This window comes from Gordionus sp. m RMFG-2023, chromosome 1 (genome assembly GCF_954871325.1).
Source record: "Gordionus sp. m RMFG-2023 chromosome 1, tfGorSpeb1-WG-v2, whole genome shotgun sequence".
Taxonomy (NCBI): Eukaryota; Metazoa; Nematomorpha; class Gordioida; order Chordodea; family Parachordodidae; genus Gordionus; species Gordionus sp. m RMFG-2023.
In genome coordinates, this window is record NC_088775.1 from 23,493,718 (window position 1) to 23,518,595 (window position 24,878).

Consider the following 24,878-nt stretch of genomic DNA (forward strand, 5'->3'; position numbering starts at 1 on the left):
ATTTCTGAGAATGAGAAAATACATGAATTTAAATTGAAATGAGACAGGAAATAATTTAAGAAATAAACTATGTTAACAATGTGTTAGAAAAGAGCGCTAAATTATAAAAAAATGTAATACATTGATTTATAAATTAAATTTATTAAAAAAAATTTTTTTAATAAATATCGCGCCGCCGCCGAACGCCGATAAAAAAATTTAAAAAAACCGCCGCCGTCAATTCGGCGCACAGGTCTAAACATTATAGGGCTAGGCACGTTTAAATACATAATAAGGTAATATTGTACTTAATTTATTTATTATAGTTTAATCACATTATTATTGGAGTGTATCTACATCTATTGTAATACAAAAATATGCTCCAAAAAAAATAAGAAATAATATTGATACAACTACAGTTGAGGAAATGGTATCACTTATCATGTAGTATAAGATCCACAGAGCTGTTTATCATCACAATGTGGGTCGAATCTTTTCCCCATTTTAACGACTCCAAGATAAGTGAAAACTTTACTTGTGGTAGAACAAAATGAGCAAGGCTATCAATGTTTTAGGACCTGAATCCAGGGGTTAATTCTTTACGGTATGAAGGATGGACATCCATATGCAATTCTAACAGATGCATGTAATAAGAGAAATTAAAACATTTCCATCCTCCGCTATTTCAACAAAAACAAGAGCGTTTCAATAAAACTATTAAATTTCTTTCCTCGGAAAGTGGAAACAAAGACATAGCTAACCATATAATAATAAATATAGCAGATTCGGGATTATCAATGAGTTGGCCTCAGTGAATTTTGTAAAAAACCAGAGGGTATTTACAGAATTGAGGCAGCACAATTTTGACTTAATACCAATTGGCTGTATATGCCATATACTACATAATTCATACAAGAGGGTAATGAATGTATTATCTGTGGATGTCGAAATAATTGTAATGAAATGTTTTAACGAATTTAATTCATCAACTAAAAGAGTTAATGATTAAAAGAGTTGGTGGAGTGGTCTGACTTGGAATGGAGCGAGTTGTTGCGACATGTCCCTATCAGGTGGTTATTATTAATACCCGTCATCGATAAAATTTTAAAAACCTTTAAAAAAATATTTCTTAAATAAAGATTATAAAAGCTGTCCTGATATTTGAAAATTTTTTTCGAGAATGAAATGGCAGAGGCATATTTAGGAATGGTTTCACATGTAGGAAATCTACTACATACTGTTAATATGCAATTGCAATCATAAGAATCTTTTTTTAATAAAAATTCACAAAATTATGCTGCAGCTGTGTTCAGTTACGGTTAAAAATTGACAATAAATTTTATGGCGCTATTGCTAAAAATATCATATACAAATATTACTCGAATGTATATTTAAATGAAGTAAATATTTTTATTAAGACAATTTTATAAAATCTGCGATCAAAATTTGATTTAAATAACTCGATATAAATGTAAAGATATTATGACCCTGGAAAAGAAACTATCAATTGATTGTTTTTGTAATTTAATAAATATTAGAGACCTGCAGGCCCGGCCCTAAGCCCAGCCAGGGCCGTAGTTTAGTTTTTTTAAATATACCCGGGCCGGGCCTGAAATTAGCTTATCATCTGATATATTTGGAATTTAATGAAGATTTTGTATATAATATAAAGAAAGTAACTCCACTACAAAGAAGTTATTTTGAAAAATGTCGTATGGGGATTCGAAATCTCTTGATTTTAAATTCTTTACCGAGGGCGATTTAAAAAAATTTAAAATCCGATTTAACCGGAAATGTTTTCTAGCGTGTTTAGAGTACCCAAACTGTAAATTTCAAACAATTTTGACATGAACTTTAGAACTATTTCTAAATATTAATTTTTATATGGATTTTCATATAAATTAAAAAATACCAAAATGTCTATGGCTGAAATTGGCTAAATTTATAGGGCAAATTCTCTACACATGCTAGAATACATTTCTGGTCAAATTGGATTTTAAATTTTTTTAAATCGCCCTCGGTAAAGGATCTAAAATCAAGAGATTCTTGATTTCCCCACGGATTCCGAATCCCCATAAGACAGAAATATTACATATTTTGAAATTATAAAACGTTACCGACTTTGTTAATATTTATATAAAGTAATTATAAGAATTAATAGGGGGATAACTAAGCTAATTCACAATCCCCGCTCAAGGGCCCTCAAATTTTTTTTTTAGAATTTTTATATTTTAGTCGCAATTTTCATATTTTACCCTCAAAATACCAAATTTCTCCCGCAATTTGAAAATTTTGACCTGGCAACCCTGTTCGTAGTACGATATTATGTATGCTTTATTATCTTGCTAGTGGCCCATTAAAAAGTTTTTCATTGGTCAATTTCAACATGCTAAAGGGTTTAATAATAAGAAAGAAGGATGATTTGATCAAAAACTGCTATTCTGCCATGACAAGTAACCGAACACAAAACTTACTAAAACCTCCGATAACTCATCTGCTGCTTAGTCCATAATTTTACTCCACCCTTTAAGTTTGACACCGGTTTTATTCAAATTGACATAATTCTTGAAATTAACCTTTCTATGTAATATAAAATATCCTCATCTAAATCATGATAGTGGTCAATCTAAACTATCATCCTAAATCCAATTTTTTCATCCACTTTTGTCTGGTCATCTCATAATTAGATATGTTTCAACAGTCAAATCATTGCTTAAGCCTGATCAGAAAATTTTATTTATAAAAAATATACCATAGCGCCGATATTTAGACGATATCACCGGTTACAAACCGGCACGTCTGATATCAAATATATTAACCGATATTGACATCAACCAAGTCTCGGTGAATCTCTCTATTCAATTCATTTTTTATAAGGTTAAATTAAATTCGCTAATAGCTTGGTCATAAATCTCGAATCATATTATAAAAATTTATATTTTAAATAAAGGATGTAACATTAATTTAGATAATTTCTTTTTTTAAAAGCACGTGCCCAACCCTATTTTTTAAAATATTTTCCAGCCCGATTCCGATTTTGGATTAAATAGTGGGCCATTTCGCAGTTTTCGTAAATTTATATAAAAATTTGCAATTAATTTTTTTAAAATTATATACCCAACTTAACATCAATGCATTTCTTTTCACAAGAGTTGTTAAAGTAGCGGGCTATTTTTGGTAGCTATAGCTAATAGCGGCTACTTTTTTTGTAATTATTTAATTTTTTAGCACGCTACTTTTAAAATATAATGAAGGCAAGTATAAACATGAAAATTTAAATATAATATCATAATTAATTATAATTTATGATTTAATTTTGAAATTGAAATATATTTTCAATTTGTAATTTATATTTTCATTTGTATTATAAACCTAAATCACGTGTTAATAATTTAAAATGTCATCGCCTATGGATACCCAAATCGTTGAAAGTAATTCAGACAATGATATTAATGAAATGGAAGATACCAGGGAAGAAAATGTTCTTAATAGCTATAATACGAATTTCATATTCCCTAGATTTGAAAATTTTTTTAAAATAAATATAAAAACCAAAACTGGCTTCAAATTTATTTGCTTAAAATGTAAAAAAAATATTTCCTCAAATCAATAACAAAAGGTAAATTGTCATTTTTACATTCTAATAGTATTTATTTTATAAGACTGTTCATGCCAATAGTTTTAAGGAAATGGAAAAACATCTAAATAATTTTGGTATAGGCGACTCTAAATCCAAAAAGACTAATTCAATTCAAACCAAATTAATTAATAATACAAATGCCTATATTTCTCAGAAATTGGCTAATAAAGTTATTGTTGATTTTATGATTATACTTTCTGATCGTGGCTCTAGAATTGGGTTTGGGGATGATAATATTGAAATGATTTTATTATTCAAATTACCAAAAATATTTATTTTTATTATATAAATTTTTGGTAACAGATTAAATCATGGGGAAATTTTCATATATTATTTTTTTTTATTTATTTTTTTTTATTTATTATTTTTTTTAAATTTAAAAAAAATCTTAAGTATATTTAAGAATTTAGAAAAAAAGAGTATATTTAAGAGTATATTTAAGAATTTAGAAAAAAAGAGTATATTTAAGAATTTAGAAAAAAAGAGTATATTTAAGAATTTAGAAAAAAAGAGTATATTTAAGAATTTAGAAAAAAACAGTATATTTAAGAATTTAGAAAAAAAAGTATATTTAAGAATTTAGAAAAAAAGAGTATATTTAAGAATTTAGAAAAAAAGAGTATATTTAAGAATTTAGAAAAAAAGAGTATATTTAAGAATTTAGAAAAAAAAGTATATTTAAGAATTTAATAAAAATAGGTATACTAAATAATTAATCAATTTATTTGAATAACATAACATATATACAATGATGATATAGATATATATATTTTTAAGGAAAAACAAAAATATTTCTATGTTATCCATAAAGAGGTAAATGTTAAATTTAAAAAACTTTGATATTGTATCAAAAAATTTCCTTCAAAATCCACACGATATTTATTTAATCAAAAAAAAATCTAAAAATACGCCAATTGAAAGAAAAAGGTAACATTCAAAATTTTCTACCAAAATCCAGACAATCTAAAAAAAATAAATAAAAAATTTAAAAAAAAATAAATAAAAAAAATAAATAAAAAAAAAATAAAAAAAAAATAATATATGAAAATTTCCCCATGATTTAATCTGTATTTTTTTATAATCAAAACTAACTATATTTTAATATTTATAAATGTTGATTTTTATATTTATACTATACAATAACATTATAAGCAAAAAATAAAACAAATTTGTTTCTAATTTTTTTTTTATAAAAAGTAGCGTTTAAATCTCTGCTTTCCACTGCTTAAATAAGTTAAATAACGAATTTTAAAATTACAGAGAAATATATAAATGTCAGCTTTTCTGGAGAACTTTACCAATGCTGAAAAATTTAGACTATGCTACATTGGATTAGAAAAAAATAAAATTATTTTAATCTAGCCGACAATGCTAATATACCCCCCTTGTTTTTTCTTAAATTAAAATGTATTATTTATGCTTTCTCTTCTATCTTGCTCACTTTGAATATGCATGGAACGTTATACAACCGAACTAAATTACCATGATAAAAGCATTTAGTTTGATAGATTTATTTAATTTTTTTTCTAAATGATTATTATAATTTTAAATCAAAAATTTAATCAATTCTTATTTACTTGTCATCACATGCTTATCTTCTTTCCCAAAAAATTTAAATTCTAATCCGGTTGACATGCGTATCTTCTTTCCCAAAAAATTTAAATTCTAATCCGGTTGATATAGCCGAGAAAAAAAAAACAATGAAATATTCCAAATTCACAAATTATATTTTTACACCGATTGTCATCTCTTCCCTTGGACATATGCCAAGTGGAACTTTAAAGTTTTTAAAAAATATAGGGGATAAGATAAGAGCCCTTACATCAGAACCTAAAGAATCTTATTTCTTAAAACAAAACCTCCAAATCATAATTTTAAAATATAACTACACATGTTTTTTGGGAACTTGTAGTCCCACCTCGGTTTTTATATAATATTTTATTTTATATTATTTTAATTTAGTATTTTAACGCTATGTATTATTTTACACAAATTTTATCATAAATAAAACGTTTTTTATTATGAAAAAAAAAAAAATTAAAGGGTTTAAAAAAATATTTTTTTAAAAAAACTCTACTTTCTCTTTCAGATCTACACTAAATAGGACCAGCAGCTTCAGATTAAATATTATTTAACGCGGTAAATTTATATATATGTAATGATATATAAATAATAATACCGAGTGCCGCGAAGAAATAAGGCATAATACTAATTTCCCCATATGCCTGAGCGGATATTATTTATTTTTGAGAAGGACTGTCGTTGATACTATAAAATTACTTAAAAAGGACAAATAAATTGAATCAATCAAAGATGACATTATATGATTATTTGCTGGCTTGCAAAATCGATAGAAGAAATAAATAACGAAAAACAACCAAATGCAGATTATTTATTGATCGTTTTCTATTTTAATTTCCGATATTGAAAAGACTATTAACAAAAATGGAGGATGGCATGATTGCTATTGTTCGAAAAAGAGAATTTATGTTCTTTGATTAATAAGTGGAAAAAAGATAATTAGAGTATATGTGGGGTGTACGGTTAGAGGTGTTGCTACGTGCTTATAAAAAATTTGTAAATTAGGCACTTTAAGAAAAAAATAAGTTTTTTGATTGATTAAAAACTATTTTATATGACGTTTTCAAATTAAATGCAGATGTTAACTCTTTCCTCCTCAATTTAGTAAAGCTGTTGACAACGGTGACTTGATGACACGCTATTTCCGTGTCCACGAGTAATCGATTAATAAACAAAATTAAATCTGTAATATAAGGATTAGTATTCAGTCATAATTTTTTTTGTTGATATTTTCAACTCGATGGCGATGTATTTTTAATTTTTCTCTTCTAATTTCTCGTGAAAATCTGACCTAGACCGTATCCGGTATATATATAGTTATTGAGGGTCCACAAATGGTAAAATTTTAAAAGCCAGCCTGGTGAAAATTTAGTCAATACCCGTCCCAAACAAATTTTGCCCTGCCCTGCCCAGTTTCAATTTTTCAACAAGTTAACACGCCCTGTTTTTACATTTTTTAAAAAATAAAATACATGTTGAACATCAAAATAAAATTATTTATAATCTTGGGGAAGGGAGTGGTTAAATTAAAAACATTAAATTTAATTGCTTATCACTTCTATGAAATATACGAATTCATCAATTATACATACTAAGAAAAATTTTTTTTTTGCTTGGCACGACCTGTTTATTATTTTTTTGCCCGGCCCATAAAAAAAATATCAGGGTCGGGCATTACAGATCTCTAAGATTTATATTTATTTAAAATTTAAATAATTAAGACCGTAAAAAAAGCAGAGCTGTAGCTATTAGAGGTGGGCGCGGGCCGTTAAATTTTAAATTCCAAGGCGTGACTGGGCGTGATGGGCCTTCCCAAAATTTTCCCCGGGCGTGATCGGGCGTGAACATAAATTTCCCGTAAATCACGGAAATTTTAATTCTTAAATTTGTTTTTTTATAATCATAAATTTGCAATTTTAAAATTATATTATATATTTTCTAATTTAATTTAGTTCTTTTTTAAAAAAGAATAATTTATGAAAACTTCCGCATTTTATAAACAACATCCGGTATCATTTCGTTAGTTATATTTTCTTTTATGGTTAGGTGTTTTTTATCGCGAGACTTTATGCTAAATTTTGCTTAAACTTTTTATAGAAAAGTCAGTTATATTTTATTTGTAATGATCTTCAATCTTGAAATGCAACAGAAAGTGAAGAATTTTACAAGCTAGGCCAAGTTAAATGTTGGTGTTACATTTGGATAACAAAATATAAAAGTTGTGAACCGGAAAACTCTCATGAATACTATAGGTCCAAAAATATACCATGAAATAAAATTTAAGATTAAAAGCATGATCAATAATAATTACTAATCGCTGATATTTGGACGGATGACTATAAAAATCTAAGTTTTTTAACCATTATAGGACACATTATCATTAAGAATTTTAATTAAAAACATTTGTTTTGGCCACAAAGGCAATGGATGAAAAAAACGTCAAAATTATAAGTGTAGTCAATTCAATTTTAGGAGAATATACAGAAGTAGAAAATTACTTAAATAAATATATAGTTGTGAATGATAACGGAGCAAATCTTATAAGTGCATTCAGAGATGACGAAATGCTAGCATGTATATGCCATATACTAAATAATATTATGCATTATATTTTTGACAATTGTTTAACTGAAATAGCCTTAAATATAAATGGTGTAAAAAAATATTACAATATTTCGAACAATCTACAGCTAATAGCAAACTGCCACACCCTTAAACAAGATGTAATAGCGAGAATAACGAGATGAAACTCTGTATATATCATGATACAGAGTTTCTTAAAATCATATTCTGAAATACAGGTGTACTTGTTTAGCAAGCAAGAATTAAATAGATTAGCCACAATTGATATCAGCATCATATGCGAGTTAGATAAAAAAATTTCAATATTTATAAGAATGCTCGGATAATCTGAGAGCAGATTCCCGTCCCACAATAAATGAAATTTGTCTATGGAAACAAAAATTAATAAAATTTTGTTAACCTTCTGAACGTGATACAATAATAAACAAAACCTTAAAATACAGAACAAGATTTCTTTTAAAAGATAATTATGCAGCCACTACATAAGGTAGGCTTAATTCTAGATCCGAATTTCAAAAGACTTAAGTTTTTAATGAAAGAAGAAAACGATATATATAAAGCAATCTTAAAAATGCTAAATGATATAAAATTAGATGATATGCATAAGTCAATGCCAACTATTATTTATAACTTTCCTAACTTATCCTAAACTCATAAAAAACCGTATATTCTAAATGATCAATACCAACTATCACTTTCCTAATTCATCCTACACTCATAAAAGACCGTATATTCTAAATAAAAAATTTAGAGAATTTCTGGATGATTCTGATGAAGCATCAACTTCACCGATGGAAGCTGTGAGGATGAACTTAAAAGATTCATATAAGATAAATAACAAGACAATATTTTGAAGTTTTGGAAGCAGGAATATTCATTTCCTTTTTTGAGAAAATTAGCCAGTAATTTTGTCAACCCCGACAAGTTCGGCTTCAAGTGAAAGGTTATTTTCTGTAAACAATCTCTTATTTGAGGAAAGGCGTACACAATTGAAATAAAAAAAAGATGGACATTCTTCTTTTTCTAAATAAATTTCGATTTATAGATTGTATTTATTTTTTGTTATTAATATGGATTATGAAATTAGAGAAGAAATAGAATGAATTCAGAAAAGTGTAAAATTATAGATAGTTTTGAAAAATTTAAAAACACCGTGAATTTTCGGGCGTGAATCAAAATATTGCTTGTCGTGAGCGGGCGGGTTGGGTCGAAAATTTTTTAGTGATAAGTGTGAATGGGCGTGATATTTTTTATTGCCACCGTGAGCGGGCGGGCCGTGAATGAAAAATTAGGCCCGCGCCCACCTCTAGTAGCTATAACAAATATCGGCCATTACTTTTATTTGTTACCAATATCATGGACGATAAAAAATTATATTCGGCCTTCTAAATATAAAATGAATCAATGACTTTTCAACCCAATTTTGAACTAAAAAAATGGGTAGTGATATATGACGTTTGACCACTTTCTAAACAGCGACCAAAATTTATTAAAATGCAATAAGACCTATATATTTTTTAATATTGACGGAATCACGTGGTCGAGTCCGATCTACTATATCACCCCCCTAAAGACAGAAACACGAAGTTTGTTTAAGAAAAAAACATGACCCTTCCTGAATTCGACCCAAAATCATCCAATTGTGATACACATACTGAACCGATTCTCAAAATATTCAAATTTTTTGTATATAAGGATAAAATTAAAACATTATCTAATATTTCAATAAAACACTTTTAAAAATCACTTTTAACCAGGGTTGTGCATTTGACTGGTCAAATACGTTTCGGTCAATTGACCGATATTTGACCGGTCAAATATGGTCAAATCAAATATATGTTTTTTTAAGTTAATATTAACTTTATTTTGAATATAATAGTAAAATGAATCTATATTATTAATTTTTTAAATTCATTGTCATTAAATAACAAACGTTTAGCTATCCGTAGCAGATTATTGTCCTGATTCATATTCAATATTATTATTTTCTTTAATATTTTTTAATCAATTTTCCCGATGTCTTAGATCTCAATCAATTTCTATTTTCATAAGAATATTAACCCAAATCGACCTATTTCTTTCTAAAGAAGTAGAACTAGAAAATTTTAATCTCTTAATGGGTATGGTGGGCAAAGTTTAATCTATTAACTTGAGGTCGGAATTGATTGTTTTTGGGAATTACTACTTTCCTAATTCGCTATATTAAACATGCTGTTTTTGCTTCTGAAATTAATTATATCACTTAAAATAATTTGGTCATCACACTATCTTGTAAAATAGTTAGTGTTGTTAAAACGCCGCGAGTCGCGACCCCGACCCAAAGCTCGGGTCGTTTTATTCGACTCCGACTTAATGTTTGGGTCGTTTTTTTCGACTTCGAACCGAGTTCAAGCCGAAAAAAACGACTTCGACCCAAAATATGGGTCGTTTTTTACGACTCCGACTCAAAATTTGGGTTGTATTTTTCGACTCAAACTTGAAATTTGGGTCGTATTTTTCGACTCAAACTTAAAGTTTGGGTCGTATTTTTCGACTCAAACTTAAAGTTTGGGTCGTATTTTTCGACTCAAACTTGAAGTTAGGGTCGTATTTTTCGACTCAAACTTGAAGTTAGGGTCGTATTTTTCAACTCCAACTTGAAGTTTGGGTCGTATTTTTCGACTCCAACTTGAAGTTTAGATCGTATTTTTCGACTCCAACTCAAAGTTTGGGTCGTTTTTTTGACTCAGACTCAAACATCGGGTCGTTTTATTCAATCCGACCCAAAATATGGATCGTTTTTTTTAAATACGCCTTAAAGTTAGGGTTGCTTTTTTTCACCTAACCAAATATCTAGATCATTTTTTTCGACCAAAAGTCAAATAACATTTAGTAGATATTAATATTATAGGCGGGAAAGTTTCTTAAAGCTTCTTTAAATTATAACGCTCTGGATTAACTATTCCATCATAGTTATTTTTTAAAATTTTTAAGTAAAGATGTACCATAGATAGGTGACAATTGTCATAATCGCTATTTTTGAACTTTTTCAAATTTTTTTAAAGGAAATAGCTAAGAATATATATTCTAAACATGTTAAATTTAAAATTCAGTGAGGATGTATCATAGATAGGTGACAATTGTCATAATCGTTATTTTTGAACTTTTTTCAATTTTTTTAAAGGAAATAGCTAAAAATATATATTCTAAACATGTTAAATTAAAAATTCAGTGAGGATGTATCATAGATAGGTGACAATTGTCATAATCGCTATTTTTGAACTTTTTTCAATTTTTTTAAAGGAAATAGCTAAAAATATATATTCTAAACATGTTAAATTAAAAATTCAGTGAGGATGTATCATAGATAGGTGACAATTGTCATATTCGTTATTTTTCAACCTTTTTTAATTTTTTTAAAGGAAATAGCTAAAAATATATATTCTAAACATGTTAAATTAAAAATTCAGTGAGGATGTATCATAGATAGGTGACAATTGTCATAATCTTTATTTTTGAACTTTTTTCAATTTTTTTAAAGGAAATAGCTAAAAATATATATTCTAAACATGTTAAATTTAAAATTCAGTGAGGATGTATCATAGATTTGTGACAATTGTCATAATCGCTATTTTTGAACTTTTTTCAATTTTTTTAAAGGAAATAGCTAAAAATATATATTCTAAACATGTTAAATTAAAAATTCAGTGAGGATGTATCATAGATAGGTGACAATTGTCATATTCGTTATTTTTCAACCTTTTTTAATTTTTTTAAAGGAAATAGCTAAAAATATATATTCTAAACATGTTAAATTAAAAATTCAGTGAGGATGTATCATAGATAGGTGACAATGGTCACAATCTTTATTTTTGAACTTTTTTCAATTTTTTTAAAGGAAATAGCTAAAAATATATATTCTAAACATGTTAAATTTAAAATTCAGTGAGGATGTATCATAGATTTGTGACAATTGTCATAATCGCTATTTTTGAACTTTTTCAAATTTTTTTAAAGGAAATAGCTAAAAATATATTCTAAACATGTTAAATTTAAAATTCAGTGAGGATGTATCATAGATACGTGACAATTGTCATAATCGTTATTTTTGAACTTTTTTAAATTTTTTTAAAGGAAATTGCTAAAAATATATATTCTAAACATGTTAAATTTAAAATTCAGTGAGGATGTATCATAGATAGGTGACAATTGTCATAATTGTTATTTTTGAATTTTTTTAAATTTTTTTAAAGGAAATAGCTAAGAATATATATTCTAAACATGTTAAATTTAAAATTCAGTGAGGATGTATCATAGATAGGTGACAATTGTCATAATCGTTATTTTTGAACTTTTTTCAATTTTTTTAAAGGAAATAGCTAAAAATATATATTCTAAACATGTTAAATTAAAAATTCAGTGAGGATGTATCATAGATAGGTGACAATTGTCATAATCGCTATTTTTGAACTTTTTTCAATTTTTTTAAAGGAAATAGCTAAAAATATATATTCTAAACATGTTAAATTAAAAATTCAGTGAGGATGTATCATAGATAGGTGACAATTGTCATATTCGTTATTTTTCAACCTTTTTTAATTTTTTTAAAGGAAATAGCTAAAAATATATATTCTAAACATGTTAAATTAAAAATTCAGTGAGGATGTATCATAGATAGGTGACAATTGTCATAATCTTTATTTTTGAACTTTTTTCAATTTTTTTAAAGGAAATAGCTAAAAATATATATTCTAAACATGTTAAATTTAAAATTCAGTGAGGATGTATCATAGATTTGTGACAATTGTCATAATCGCTATTTTTGAACTTTTTTCAATTTTTTTAAAGGAAATAGCTAAAAATATATATTCTAAACATGTTAAATTAAAAATTCAGTTAGGATGTATCATAGATAGGTGACAATTGTCATATTCGTTATTTTTCAACCTTTTTTAATTTTTTTAAAGGAAATAGCTAAAAATATATATTCTAAACATGTTAAATTAAAAATTCAGTGAGGATGTATCATAGATAGGTGACAATGGTCACAATCTTTATTTTTGAACTTTTTTCAATTTTTTTAAAGGAAATAGCTAAAAATATATATTCTAAACATGTTAAATTTAAAATTCAGTGAGGATGTATCATAGATTTGTGACAATTGTCATAATCGCTATTTTTGAACTTTTTCAAATTTTTTTAAAGGAAATAGCTAAAAATATATATTCTAAACATGTTAAATTTAAAATTCAGTGAGGATGTATCATAGATAGGTGACAATTGTCATAATCGTTATTTTTGAACTTTTTTAAATTTTTTTAAAGGAAATTGCTAAAAATATATATTCTAAACATGTTAAATTTAAAATTCAGTGAGGATGTATCATAGATAGGTGACAATTGTCATAATTGTTATTTTTGAATTTTTTTAAATTTTTTTAAAGGAAATAGCTAAAAATATATATTCTAAACATGTTAAATTTAAAATTCAGTGAGGATGTATCATAGATAGGTGACAATTGTCATAATCGCTATTTTTGAACTTTTTCAAATTTTTTTAAAGGAAATAGCTAAAAATATATATTCTAAACATGTTAAATTAAAAATTCAGTGAGGATGTATCATAGATAGGTGACAATTGTCATATTCATTATTTTTGAACCTTTTTTAATTTTTTTAAAGGAAATAGCTAAAAATATATATTCATGTTAAATTAAAAATTCAGTGAGGATGTATCATAGATAGGTGACAATTGTCATAATCTTTATTTTTGAACTTTTTTCAATTTTTTTAAAGGAAATAGCTAAAAATATATATTCTAAACATGTTAAATTAAAAATTCAGTGAGGATGTATCATAGATAGGTGACAATTGTCATAATCGCTATTTTTGAACTTTTTTCAATTTTTTTAAAGCAAATAGCTAAAAAAATATATCCTAAACATGTTAAATTAAAATATCAGTGAGAATGTATCATAAATAAGGGACAAAAAATGGTTATTATATATACGAGTAGTTAGGTACATAATAATTTTTAAGTGATAAAATGAGATGCTAATATATTTCTTGTAATTTTAATTTATAATAAAATTCTTAAATATGTTATTGTCATAGACTGGGTTAGAAAATCAACTATCACATAAACTCCTATGTTTTATTCATATTATATTTTTAAGTTTGAGGATATTAAAATATTTCCTCTTTGAAGTTACTAAGGAAATTACATATTATTGTACAGAGAATTAACTTTGTATATATTATATGCACCCATATCTTTTATATCAATCTCTATCGATGACATTTTAAATTATATTGGAAACTAGATTGTGTAGATTTCTAAATATTAATTTAAAATAAGATGCTAGAATTAATTATAGATATATCTTAATAATTTGTATATGCATTTATTATTTAAAATCTCTCGTTTTAACCCTATATAGCAAGAAAAATAGGACAACTTTTATTAATAAAATTTATGTTACTCTTTAAAATTAAATTATAATTTTAAAAACAAAAAATGAATTAAAAAAAAAATTAAAATTTAATTTGGCTACCCTCAAAAATAATAAAAAAAATTTGGAAAGTTAAAAAAAATGATTATTAATCATATCCCTATCCCTAACAATGAAGAAAAGAAAAAATCTCAACAAATTTGCCGTCTAGCTGGCACCACGCCAAGTAAAATAAAATATCTTTTTTAATTTTAGAATTTAAATAGTCACTTCACTTCCATATGGAATTTTTAAACTAATAAAACAATAAATTTTTTTTATAAGTATTTGCGATTCCGGATGCATTTTTTTAATAAAAATATGAATTTTTTTAAATATAATTTAGTAATTTAGGCGAGCCATATTTTTCAAAAATGTAGTGTTAAGTCGAGTTTTTTTAAGTCGTACTGTAATTCTGAGCGTTTTCCGTAACTTTGCATGTTGGCTAAAGATTTTTTGTCGCAGCAAAGTACATCCGTTGAGAGCGAGCGTGTCTTCTCAAGAGGGGTGGACACCGTAACAAAGAAAAGAAATCGCATGGCCTGTGAAACACTTAAACAGTGTTTATGTTTAAATTCATGGGATATCAATATCATGAATAATAAATTTTATATATAATTTTATATATCTATATATATTGTTAAATTAAATTTTTTGTACATTAATAAATATATATAATTTAAATAAAAATATTTAAACTATAAATGTATCAAATATTTAAGATGTTTTGAGCTTAGTATTCTTGTTTCAGGCTGTTGTTTTTTATGAATACTGGAGAATATTAGTGTTTTAATATTATTTGACTTTAAATTGATAACTAAAATAGTTTTTGATATTAAGATATAGAATTTTGAACACTTGAGAAAAATTACTAATTAAAATTGATACTGGGATTAACTTTGGACCATGTTATAAAGCGCTTACTTTTTTTCAGGCGTTAATTATTCACTATTTTATTAAGAAGAATATTATGAGAGCAATTTTTCTCATAGATTATATAAAGGTATAGATATCTATTATCAATTTCAGGATTAGTCAATATTTTTCTTGCTAAATAGGCTTAAAACGAGAGATAAATAATAAATGCATATACAAATTATTAAGATATATCTATAATTAATTCTAGCATCTTAATCTTTTAAATTAATATTTAGAAATCTACACAATCTAGTTTCCAATATAATTTAAAATGTCATCGATAGAGATTGATAAAAAAGATATGGGTGCAGATAATATATACAAAGTTATTTCTCTGTACAATGATATGTAATTTCCTTCATGAGATATCGCATAAAATTTATTCTCGAAAAAAAAAACAAGTATAAATATCATTGTAAGATGTACCAAGTAAATTTTATCCTAACTAGTAACTTCAAAGAGGAAATATTTTTATATCCTCAAACTTAAAAATATAATATGAATAAAACATAGATGAGTTTATGTGATAGTTGATTTTCTAAACCAGTCTATGACAATAACATATTTAAGAATTTTATTATAAATTAAAATTACAAGAAATATATTAGCATCTCATTTTATCACTTAAAGATTATTATGTACCTAACTACTCGTATATATAATAACCATTTTTTGTCCCTTATCTGTGATACATCCTCACTGATATTTTAATTTAACATGTTTAGGATATATTTTTTTAGCTATTTCCTTTAAAAAAATTTGAAAAAGTTCAAAAATAGCGATTATGATAATTGTCACCTATCTATGATACATCCTCACTGAATTTTTAATTTAACATGTTTAGAATATATATTTTTAGCTATTTCCTTTAAAAAAATTTAAAAAAGTTCAAAAATAAAGATTATGACAATTGTCACCTATCTATGATACATCCTCACTGAATTTTTAATTTAACATGTTTAGAATATATATTTTTAGCTATTTCCTTTAAAAAAATTAAAAAAGGTTCAAAAATAACGAATATGACAATTGTCACCTATCTATGATACATCCTCACTGAATTTTTAATTTAACATGTTTAGAATATATATTTTTAGCTATTTCCTTTAGAAAAATTTGAAAAAGTTCAAAAATAGCGATTATGCCAATTGTCACCTATCTATGATACATCCTCACTGAATTTTAAATTTAACATGTTTAGAATATATATTTTTAGCTATTTCCTTTAAATAATGTGAAAAAAGTTCAAAAATAACGATTATGACAATTGTCACCTATCTATGATACATCCTCACTGAATTTTTAATTTAACATGTTTAGAATATATATTTTTAGCTATTTCCTTTAAAAAAATTGAAAAAAGTTCAAAAATAAAGATTATGACAATTGTCACCTATCTATGATACATCCTCACTGAATTTTAAATTTAACATGTTTAGAATATATATTTTTAGCTATTTACTTTAAAAAAATTTGAAAAAGTTCAAAAATAGCGATTATGACAATTGTCACCTATATATGATATATCCTCACTGAATTTTAAATTTAACATGTTTAGAATATATATTTTTAGCTATTTCCTTTCAAAAAATTGAAAAAAGTTCAAAAATAACGATTATGACAATTGTCACCTATCTATGATACATCCTCACTGAATTTTTAATTTAACATGTTCAGAATATATATTTTTAGCAATTTGCTATAAAAAAACTCAAAAAAGTTCAAAAATGTCGATTATGACAATTGTCACTTATCTATGGTACATCTTCACTGAAATTTTGATTTAACATGTCTACAATATATATTTTTATCTATTTCATTTAAAAAAGTTCAAAATAACCATCATGACAAATGGCTCTTTTCTATGGTACATCTTTACTTAAAAATTTTAAAAAATAACTATGATGGAATAGTTAAATCAGAGCGTTATAATTTAAAGAAGCTTTAAGAAACTTTCCCGCCTATAATATTAATATCTACTAAATGTTATTTGACTTTTGGTCGAAAAAAATGATCTAGATATTTGGTTAGGTGAAAAAAAGCAACCCTAACTTTAAGGCGTCTTTAAAAAAACGATCCATATTTTGGGTCGGATTGAATAAAACGACCCGATGTTTGAGTCTGAGTCAGAAAAACGACCCAAACTTTGAGTTGGAGTCGAAAAATACGATCTAAACTTCAAGTTGGAGTCAAAAAATACGACCCAAACTTCAAGTTTGAGTCGAAAAATACGACCCAAACTTCAAGTTTGAGTCGAAAAATACGACCCTAACTTCAAGTTTGAGTCGAAAAATACGACCCAAATTTCAAGTTTGAGTCGAAAAATACAACCCAAATTTTGAGTCGGAGTCGTAAAAAACGACCCATATTTTGGGTCAAGGTCGTTTTTTTCGGCTTGGACTTGGGTCGGAGTCGAAAAAAACGACCCATATTTTGGGTCGAAGTCGTTTTTTTCGGCTTGAACTCGGGTCGAAGTCGTAAAAAACGACCAAAACTTTGAGTTGGAGTCGAAAAAAACGACCCAAAATTTGGGTGAGCTATGTTCGAGCCGACTCGGCTAAGCCGATTAACAACACTAAAAATAGTTAATTCTTGAATTATATTAAATACTCATTAAATTCACTACTAGTGAGATTCTTCACTTGATATTGTGGACCCAAAAAATAAGCAAACATTGTGATCACATGTATTTATATCGTTTTTCCCTTTTTTAAACATATTTTTAATTATTTTCCTTTAAATTTTTTTTAGAGTATTTGACCAGGTCAAATACTCCTCCCATCAATTGCCTGAATTTGACTGGTCAATTGACCGAATTGCCAACCCTGCTCTTAACGCTATGCATCATTGATAAAAAAATCGTCTTTCTTTGCAAAATACATTAAAATCTATCATAAAAATTTAGTTTTCTAAGGCTTAAAAGTTGCCACTGTCATCGTGCTTATCTTTGCTGAAACTTGCAAAGGAATTAGAGCCTACTTATTTCCATTTAATATATTTTTTAAATTCTTAGAACTTTCTTTTAAGAATCACATTGAAGAGATAAACTGCTTATTTTTCCATGAATAATACACCAGCCTTTAGAAATAACTGATTATCCAGAATGGATAAAGGCTAATTGCTACAATATTAAATATTGGATTGGCACCGATATTTAGCGTTTCCAAAAAATAGATGATCAGACCGATATTTTTTAAAAAACCAACCGGGGTAATTCCATACCAAATCGATAACTTTTCGGCCCGACCTTTTTAATTTCGATAAAATTTTGTATGCTGAGAGAATATCATTTGAAAGCATCGAATCCAAAATTTTAGCTTCCTAGTACTCATAGTTCCAGAGATATCAATGGTCAAAAGTGCCAAAAATGAATACGATTTTTTGAAACTGAGATAAGTTAAAAAATAATGATTTTAAAAATATAAGTTATATGTCATTTTGTAACTCTATTAAAGGCCTTTTATTAAATATTAAGGATTTCTTTGAAATAACATTGTTACGGTTTTTATTTACCTTATAAATTTTAAAAATAAAAATTCCAGGTGTTTCGCTTTCCATATTTTTTTGAATTTAATATTTTCTTATTCTCTAACCTTATATCTATTCATAAAAAAAATTTAAACTTGGGACAGCCATGGGTTTTTTAGTTATTACAATTTAAAAAATAAAAAAATAAATATTTTTTTCAAAAATAGATGGCGCTCCTTTATAAAATAACGTGTTTTGTTATAATTATTATTTTTTAAAACTTTTTTTCATTTTTAAACATAAATAATAAGATTTTCCAGCATTAATATCATGAAATGAGATTATTTAGCTGCGGTTATAATCATTTTTTTTTGTAAAAAATTTTAATTAAATTATTTTATAAATTTTTAAGATATATAGGATAAATTAAAATTCATGAAAGATATTACCTATTTTCGGTTTTTCATTAAATTTAGTTTTTTTGACGCCATGAAAATTTCGTTTTGCGATAAATTATATGTACGCCCAGTAGCCGTTGATGGGCTAACTATTGTTAAAATATTATTTTTTGGTATGAAAAGGATATTTTGTGCAGCTGGATAAACAAAAGAATTTGCTGGTCCTTTAGGGTGAAGAAAATTATTTTTAACTTCATCTCGAATTACATTCACATCTTGTACAAATCCTAACCACCAATCGTTTTCATATGCACATGTTACATATCCTCTAATCTCATCGAATATCAGATCCTCAATCAAATATATATTGACATTCGTTGCAGTCACCAAAATAACAGGTGGGTAACGGGGGATTGCAAATCATTCTGCCTATAACATCTCTATAAGTTGTTAATGTATCCTCAACATTTTTAGTCAATGTTGCTAATTCACAGCTTAAAATCATAAGTTTAATATTCTGATGTATGCTACAAACGCATACACTATGTGTTCCGCTAGCCCCTGCTAATATACAATTTTTTGGTCTTAAGCTAGCAAATTTCGAAAATCCAATTGTTAAGTTTGAATTACTCGCCTTAAAATAATTATATAATTCTTTCAAATTATTAAGAACTAACCTTTTTTGAGCGTTCACTCGTTCCCCCTTTTCAATGATAGATATGCAATCTTTTTTTCCTGGTAATATCTACTAACTTTATCAATGCAAAAAATTTTTAAACAATATCAACTGTTTTTTGATTGAGATATTTTGCAGGCTTTCGATTTGGAGTTGAAAGACTCCCCTTTTCTTCTAAAATGATTTTGGAATTATATGCCATATGATATGTAGCGTTTTTCGATATTTTTTTGTGATAACCTTTTACGGCATTTATCACAAATATAATGTTCCGCCTCAATGTTTGGATATTGTGTCATCCACGTCATGACTTTGCGCAGGTTCTTTTTATAATTAAAGTATTTAGATTCTTTAAAAGGATTTACGCATTTATATTTATACATTATAAATAATTTTAAGAAGAAAAATAATTAATATCAAATTATTTGTAAAATAAAAATTAATTAATATTAGAGCAGGTACATGAAAACTAGCTTTTATCTTTCAACAATTAATTATTATATTTTCTTGTATGAGATATCGGAATCTTAACCATGTTTTTAGGTAATTTAATCATTTATTATAAAAACTATTTACAAGTTATCAATATAGTAATAATAATAAGTGATCTGCATCCAGCCTAATTTTTCAAGCCCGGCCCGGCCCGAAATTTTTTTTACCCGGCCCCGAATTTATTTAAATATAGGAATTAATTTTTATAATTACTCAAAATAAAAGACATATGTTATATGTCGTTTAGTTTCAATAAATAAAATCAAATATTTTTATTTTACATAAAAAATTCAATATAAAATTGATAAATTTATATATATTTAAAAAAGTTTCCAAGGTCCGACCCGACCCAGCCCGAATTTTTTTCAAAATATTAGCCCGGCCCGAATCCGATTATTTTAAATAGAATTAGGCACAAAGCCCGTCCGGGCCGGGCCTAACTTTGCAAATCTCTAAAAATAAGTAAGCCTATGAAACGATCTATATAATATTTTTTCCTGATATTAATGCTGGAAAATCTTATTATTTATGTTTAAAAGTGAAAAAAATAATAATTATAACAAAATACGTTATTTTATAAAGGAGCGCCATCTATTTTTGAAAATAATATTTATTTTTTGATTTTTTAAATCGTAATAACTAAAAAACCCATGGCTGTCCCAAGTTTAAATTTTTTTTATGAATAGATATAAGGTTGGAGAATAAGAAAATATTAAATTCAAAAAAATTTGGAAAGCGAAACACCTGGAATTTTTATGTTTAAAATTTATAACATAAATAAAAACCGCAACAATATTATTTCAAAAAAATCTTTAATATTTAATAAAAGGCCTTTAATAGAGTTACAAAATTACATATAACTTATATTTTTAAAATCATTATTTTTTTTTACCTTATCTCAATTTCAAAAAATCGTATTTTTCGAAAAAAGGTCATTTTTGGCACTTTTGACCATTGATATCTCTGGAATTATGAGTACTAGGAAGCTAAAATTTTGGATTCGATGCTTTCAAATGATATTCTCTAAGCATACAAAATTTTATCGAAATTAAAAAGGTCGGGCCGAAAAGTTATCGATTTGGTATGGAATTACCCCAATATTTTTTCTGTTTTTGGTAATAGTATGATTGTAATATATAATTTTATAGATAATTCCATAATAATAAACTAATGAAAGGAACTAAAATACAATTTATTTGTTGTAATGTTAAAAATAGTTTAAAATTTTATAATCTTATGTTATATTATCTACAAGAAAAGGATTTTAAAATATCTAACGAGTCATAATCAGCTAGTGTTGTTAAACGGCTCACTTTAGCCAATTTCTAAAAACGGTTAACTCAGCATTTTCGCCAAAATACTCAAAATTATTTATTTTGCCACATATTTCGAGGCTTAAGTAAAAATATTATAGCCATTTATCCATAAACATGGCAAATATTTTAAATGAAATTAACTTTTGGAGAATAAAAAAAATAAAATAAACTTAATCATTCATGAAAGTTAGTTGATTTCTTTTAAAATAGGAAATACATATATTTTTATATTCAAGAATAACTGGTAAGTATAAATATCGAATTGGTTTTTTTGGTAATATCAGAAAATATCAGATCAATGAATTTTGGATTGGCACAACCCTAATTCTATGTTTGCTCTTTGCCATGCTAAAATCCTGCTTATATTCTAGTATATGTAATTGTGTGGTCATCATTAAGACTTGCTAAAATTCTTAGGCATTCTTAAGCTGTTATGTTTCTGAAGGGATAAAATATCTATTCATTTTATGGCTATTTTAAAGTTTTAAACAGTCAGGAGTTCTCCTATTTGTATTCCTAATATTTAGATTCATATATAATTTCTTACTTTTTTAAAAAATATTTTTTTATTAAACAAAATTAAATCAATATATTTTAAATAATTGTGATTTGCAAATAAACTATACATGTAAGAAAGGATTAGAAATAATATTTTAAAGAATGCATTAAATATTTGGGAATGCACTATGGAAGATGTTATGCTAGAATAGTACATTTCTGTGTCAGGTGAATATTTTTTTATTGCAACAATTTGTTGCCCATAAAATTATATTGGTTATTTCATGATTATATATAGTTTTAATTTTGAAGAAAGGAAAACAAAGTAATTGATGATTACATATATATTTTTATTGACTATGATCCTCCTTTAAGACTAAAATGTAAACTGTTGACTAATTGAGTTGTATAATGGTTCTGATTGAACCATTGATTTTCAAGAATGTGGGTGTCTGTTTTAGCAATAAAAATGGTATTAGATATCTCAACAAGTTACTTTTAAGTGTGATCAAATTAAAATGGGTTAAATTTAATAGGTATTCTTTTATGTAATGTTTTAAACACATATATTCACTCATATTACAAGCAAGATTTTTTTAAAAATTGCATTTATTTTTAGGAAAAGGGTGGGGGGGGGGGGTGCATGATGGAAATACTAAATGATATTCAGATTACAAATTTCAAGGGGGTGTGGGGGGGGCATAGGAATGGAGAAGTATTTTACTTTTTACAAATTTTGATATTTTGCTGCTAATTATTTTATTTTACTTATTTTATTGCAGTAATTTAAAGAGTTTATTCATAACTTTATTATCCCAAAAACTTTATTAAATAATTTTAAAATCCTCTACATTCTTGAAATATTACCTTACTGAACTAATATAGGATTAAGATGTGCAATCAATTTATTGAAAGGAATATAAAATATTTTTATAAAAAGTAAATTAAAATAAAAAATATATATTTAGAAATTACCCAACATATAAGTCGAATTATGACTTGAGGATTTTTAATATATGCAATTGGATCAAAGGGGGCCCCTGCTTTAGCAGCTCCATAAGCACCATAAGGATCCATATTGTAATTCCTAATAATTTTCTATCGCATAGAAGAAATAAATATAAAAAAATGTTAATCAATAAATGGATAAATGAATTATTGAACAGGGTTGTCTCTTAATAACAACAAATGCGAATTTTATTCACCAGATGAAATCTTTACCGCTCCTCATACTTCATACCTATTAATCTATCCGATTTCATACAACTTGGATCCCCAATAGGAGAAAATAAAGCATTCGAATATTTCATAACAAAATTTCTCCGTAATTTCCACCTTTTACATAAAATCCACAAAGTCCTTCCTTCCCATCAAGCTTTCTTCCTTCTCAAAAACTTTTTCTCTATTCCCAAAATCTAACATGCCTTCTGCTCTATCCCACTTTTCTTATTCCCGGAAATTCTCACCCAAATAGAATCAACAATCAAAGACTCTCTAGAAGGCATCCTCAATATAAAATTCAGCCCTAATTCTTGGATGTAGGCCTCCTTGCTTTCGAAATTTGGGTCTTGGTCTAAGATCATTTGCGCCACTCAGCCTTGTTGCCTTTTTAGCTCAGAATCAAACTGCCGCTTAATTATTCTAAAAATTAATAATAACTCCACCGACCCCCACCTCCACCACGCCCTAACAATCTGGTAAGAGAATTCCCTTTCTGCTCCAATCTCCACATCACAAAAGAAACTTGGCTGGGATCTTCCCTTAATACGACACTCCGTTGAATATCTAATATCGAGTGCTGCGTCTAAGGGATCCCCATCAATTCTTTCACATTTATTAACACCCATTTTAGTTGATGAATCTAACTGTCATCCCTCTCTCCAACAACAACTGCAAGTTCCACAACTTTTACCTTCCTTATCGGGTTACGAATGATTAGAAACTTTGCCCAGCTCAAACTTAGGACTCCGCCTAACAAACAAATAATTAAGCATTGCAAACACGATGGAGTTTTACTTATTGGATGTTGGAAAGCCAAAAAAAATGCCTTGTGAAGAACTTGTTACTTATGGTAATGATAGATTAGAGGTTTTGGAAGAAATACTATTACTAAACAGAATTAAACGTCAACTTAATACAACTCTGAAGAAAAGGAGTTATATGGCAAATTTTAGCTGTTCAAAGAACGTTTTGGATTGCTACCTACTCTGATCAAAGAACGTTTTGCATTTGTAGAAAATTCAATTATTTTTATAGTATTGAAGGTACCTCTTTCTTCATAACGTATATAAATAGAGTAATATTGTATTTATCCATTAAAACAGTAAAATAAAGGTATAATAATTTTAAATGTTATATGAATAATAAAAATTATTAAAGGGCTAATTTTGCAAATCTAAACTAGAAATAATACGATGATACTGCTGCGCTGCGCATCAAAAATATAAGAAAAAAGAATGATCCCAAGGCTTTTATAGTTTGAGCTAATGTTGTTAAGCTGTCCGATTCGTGTCGATTTTTAAAAATGACTGGATTAAGATTTAGTCAAAATAATACGTAGTGTTGATATCACCTAATTTTAATATTGTACCTTCGAAGTATTTTATTATAAACCAAACGTATTTAGGCTTTTATTTTATTTTACTCAAAATTTCTAAGTGAAATTGTTATTTTTTATTTTTACATTAAATTAATTTTTATTATTTTAACATGTTATTTTAACATTCACATTTTAACTTAACCATTTTGATTTCAATCAAATATACGAACGCATGTATGTTATGACCTTTGGTTAAATTGTGATACGATACTTTTTTGTGATACGATTTTATATACAAAGATATTGAATTATATATTTATT

The 24,878-nt window shown here is 26.4% G+C and overlaps 1 protein-coding gene across 1 annotated transcript in view; it reads right to left on the reverse strand.

Annotated features, from left to right (window-relative positions):
- LOC135922094 (synaptogyrin-like) overlaps positions 1-23,175 on the reverse strand; it is a 31,485-nt gene extending 8,310 nt beyond the window's left edge. The window contains exon 1 of the mRNA XM_065456538.1: positions 22,994-23,175. Within this exon, the coding sequence (XP_065312610.1) occupies positions 22,994-23,095 (102 nt within the window). The 5' untranslated portion in view covers positions 23,096-23,175. The remainder of the gene's footprint in view (positions 1-22,993) is intronic.
- Positions 23,176-24,878: the final 1,703 nt, after the last annotated feature.